This window comes from Penaeus vannamei, unplaced genomic scaffold, assembly GCF_042767895.1.
Source record: "Penaeus vannamei isolate JL-2024 unplaced genomic scaffold, ASM4276789v1 unanchor3444, whole genome shotgun sequence".
Lineage (NCBI taxonomy): Eukaryota > Metazoa > Arthropoda > Malacostraca > Decapoda > Penaeidae > Penaeus > Penaeus vannamei.
The window spans coordinates 5,001-9,559 of NW_027216426.1; the positions used below are offsets into that span (position 1 = coordinate 5,001).

The 4,559-nt window shown below is 37.3% G+C and overlaps 1 protein-coding gene across 1 annotated transcript in view; it reads left to right on the forward strand.

Annotated features, from left to right (window-relative positions):
• Positions 1-3,982, forward strand: part of vas (ATP-dependent RNA helicase vasa) — a gene marked incomplete at both ends in the record, with an annotated part of 4,941 nt that extends 959 nt beyond the window's left edge. The window contains 3 exon segments of the mRNA XM_070120173.1: positions 2,050-2,212; positions 3,255-3,452; positions 3,810-3,982. Coding sequence (XP_069976274.1) covers positions 2,050-2,212; positions 3,255-3,452; positions 3,810-3,982 — 534 coding nt within the window.
• Between the last annotated feature and the right edge of the window lie 577 nt (positions 3,983-4,559).

Here is a 4,559-nt window from a genome sequence, read left to right on the forward strand (position 1 = left end):
CTTGATACAGTTTCATACACTCCAGCCAGCAATTCAGCTGTGATATTTTCCAAATTCATTTCCACAGTCTCAGATAGGAATTTATATTTTTATTGATTACAAATTGCTTCGTAAGTTTCCTGATATACGATTGTTGTAAAGGTTCACAAAATGTTTGTCTTTTAGTAGTACATAAAATACATCACTATATAGGGATAAACTTCGAAGTTTGTCATGACTTTTGCTGGAACAACATGGTAAGAATTTTCAACATGTCTGAATCATATGATGTGGTATTGATTGGTGGGATGAATGTCTTCAATGTCATTCTGAGCCTTACAAGCTCAAAAATATCTTGAATACACTGTGTATCTCAATATGTTGATACAAGTCGGTCAGTAAGACAAGTAAATACCTCTGATCTTTGGAATTATCTAGGTCTGATTCAGACAAGGAGCTTGCTCACGGTGGCTACAATCAGGTGCAAAACCTCATGAAACTTCCACTTTCATATGAAGAACAATGTGTGTAATGATAGTAATGATGATAATAATAGTCATGGTAAAGTGGGATTCACAAAGAAATGGTAACCCGCATCAACTGTGTTACAATCATAAATTGACTCATTCTAATGGTTCCCACCAGAGGGCTCTAGTAAAGCAATCCCACTCAGCGAGTGCCATACATAATCTTTTAGGCTCATTTGGCCAATCACATAACATGTAAACAGAACTAGACACAGTAAGATTTTAAAAATCATTGACATGACTAAAATGACATAATATGTAGATAAGATATTGTTTAACGCAAACCAAAGAAACTGTTAAACAAAGAACCGATCCAAACACAATTTTTATTCACCATTGTCTATCATCAAATAAAGTAATATTTCAAGCACATTCTTGCTCATGCGCTGTGGAGTTTGTTGTCCTTTCACAACACATGATAACATTGTCTTCCCAGAAGTTACTAGTACTCTGACCATTGGTGAAATTTACCTTAGTAACTGATGGCAAATTGTTAGTGAATCCAGCCCCTGGTTTGTTGACACTGTTGATTAGTGTTTTAACCTGTTGAGAGTTACATTAGTTTACATATAGGGCTACCCCAGAGTTTTTTCTTTCTTTCTTTCCCTTAGCCCAGGCAAGCCCAAATTAAGCAAGAAACCCAAATGAAAACCTTTATAGGGGTAAGCCCACTATTTTTAAATCCTTGTGCTAGGTTTGCCAGACTTCCCCACCCCCTCTGTGCCACATCATCGCCCTTCACTTCTGATGCGCTTCATATGCTGTCCTCCAGCATATTTTACGCAGTAAAACTATATACATAAACTTAATAAACTCATTTTCAAAACAATAGCATAAAAACAAGGTGGCGGCAGAGTCCCTCATGCTCAATATTATTGCTTTTCTCACTCTCAAAATAATCTTTGCCAAATACATAATCCCTATCCTTATCACTATCATCTAGGGGGTCATCACTATCAGAGTCCCCTCTCATCATCAGTAAATTCACCATCTTCGTGTGAAAGCAATGAATGAATACTTGGTTTGTCTTGGGATCGGCAGCGTCTACCCACCCACAGTAAGGGCACTTCTGGTGGCAGGAGAGTACCCAAAATTCCAGCACCTTGTAGGGAAACATGCCAGACACTCTCAGGAAACTAATTACTGCCCATACAAGGCAAATTATTTGCGCAAAAACCCTATTTTTGTAAAAGGCATGTGACGTGAGAAACCTCTGGGCGTACTCAACACAAACATGTCATGTGATATGTGAAACACTGAGCAGGTCAATATGCATGTTAAGGCCTTGAGTGAGTGTGTGAGTGTGAATGAGCATGGGTGTGTGGGTGTGAGAGCATGTGGGTGTTTATTTATTTATTTATTTATTTGCATATTTTTATTTCTTTGTCTGTTTGTTTATTTGTATATGTTTCTATTGTATATTTATTTATTTATTTATTTATTTATTTGTGTATTATTTATTTAATTACTCTGTACCTGGATGATTATGAGACGATACTAGTGAAATTTTAATTGTTCTAATTCTTCATATTTTTTCCAACAGATTCAGGAACTAGCATCTGCCTTTTTGAACAACTATTTGTTTGTTGTTGTTGGAACTGTTGGAGCAGCAAACACTGATGTCAAACAAGAGGTTTTGTGTGTGCCCAAGTTTGAGAAGAAGGCAAAGTTGGTAGAGATGTGTGAAGAAATTTTAATCAGTGCTGGTAAGACATCAATAAGTATTGAAGAAAATGCATACAGTAAAACCTTATATTTGGTAATTGTTATTGACAAAAAGTCACCAATAGTGAAACTTAAGGATTAAATCTTATTGGTTGAAGGATTAAATCTTATTGGTTTGTTTCATTGCATACCTTGTAAACTTCTTTCCCTTGTGATTTCCATTTCACTTTTATGTTATCTCTTTCTCTTGTAATACAATCACCCTTTCATTTCACTTCAGCATTTATCCATATTAGCATCTGTCATTAGCTGGGCATTAATGATGAATGTTGACACTGTTTTCTGTCGGGTAGAAATTCACTTTTAACAGTAATATGGTTGCCAGATGTGAATCAGCCAAATATACCATGCCAAAAGTAAGACCTACTTGCATTATGATATTTGAAGTATTTTCAACCCATTCATATAGGAGGATATCCAATCGCTTAACCCATTCACGCCGGGTACATTTTGTAGCCAAAAATAAAATGTTCCGGGCAGCTACAAAATCGGCGGGCGGAGCTTCCCTGGAGTCTGTCCGCCCGCCGGCCACGGCCCGCTGATGCGTCGGAGCACAGCCCCGATAGAGCGTCACACTGGCGGGACGCCTGACATTGTTTATTTTTTCGGGTGTCTCATATATGGGACACCTGTCGCGATTGGGTTAAAAGTGAATCAAGCCCATGGATACTTTACTGGTGGAAAGTATCCATGCCACATGTAGTCAGGCTTACTCTGCTCTGTGTGCCAAATAGTTTTTCTCTGGTTTAACCATGACTTGTTATTGAGAAGACATGGCTTCTCAAATATAGGCAGAAGTTCTGTATTTAGCCTCAGTTCTATTGAAATCATGTATGTCACAACTAAAGAAAACAAGAGTAATTTTGTTTTCAACACTTAGAATTACACTGTAAGATGCCTTGTGCATGTTTTGTTATGGCATCTGGAAATCTCATGAATAGATTAATAATTGCCAATGTCTGTAAAGATTGTTTAGTAAAAAAAATTCCCAGTAAGAACCATACAGTGTATTTTTCCTTACAGATGATGAGAAGATCTTGGTATTTGTTGAACAAAAGCGAGTAGCTGATTTTGTTGGTACTTACCTCTGTGAAAAGAAATTCCGGGCCACCACTATGCATGGGGATCGTTACCAAGCACAGCGTGAACAAGCATTATCAGAATTCAGGACTGGTGTTCACAATATCCTGGTAGCTACAGCTGTTGCAGCTCGTGGTCTTGGTAAGTTTGTACTTTTAGGGTTATAAATAAGCATGATGATGTTGATACTACTGAATACACAAAAAGTTCAGTACTTGATAGTACTTTGGATGTATGTAGTTTCGATTAAAGGTAATCATATTAGAAATAGATGATTGATAGCAATATAGCTAAAGGTTTTCACTAACATATTGTATTTGTTTGTCAAAAATTCAAGGTTCATTTCAAATTCAATATGAGCTGTTAATTAATATAATCGTGTACTCTCGGGTAAAGAACCAAATGTTGACAAGTTTTGTAGCAATGAATTAAGACAAAGATTGTTTTTTTCTTTTGGACATCAAAGGATATGTACTAACATATCCATAATTGTTTCAGATATCAAGGGGATTGGTGTGGTAGTCAATTATGATTTACCAAAGGACATTGATGAATATGTACACCGCATTGGCCGGACTGGACGTCTTGGGAATCGAGGCTTGTCCATCAGTTTCTATGATGATGAAACTGATGCTTGCTTAACAAAGGACTTGGTGAAGGTTCTGAGTGAGGTAAGAGGCAGAAGATATAGGTAGATGTGGGTTTAACTCATTTGACCTGGATGCTTCACTTCCATCATTTGGCCCAGAATATAGGCATTAGGCTTACATGAATGGACATTGCTGGGTGTGCAACTCATGGCTGGACACAAACAAACACTCCATCCCTCCCCTTTGTAGGTGATGTGTCTTTTTTTTGGCATAAGTATTAGCTTTTTTGCCATTTACCAGTGTCCATACTTGTCATTTGATTTGCTTTATCTATATGACAGTAGACTGTTTTCCTTACACAGACTCTGTATCATCTCTCTAGGTAGTCTGTTTTCCTTACACAGACTTTGTATCATCTCTCTAGGTAGTCTGTTTTCCTTACACAGACTCTGTATCATCTCTCTAGGTAGTCTGTTTTCCTTACACAGACTCTGTATCATCTCTCTAGGTAGTCTATAACTCAGTACAAGAATAATAACAAAAAGTAATTCATTGTCATTTTTTCATTTTTTCCTCATTGCTGATGGGAGTTGGGTTGGGGGCAAATTGAGTTATTGGTCCAGGCGTATTGTTACCCTTTGACTGTCAGACTATTGGA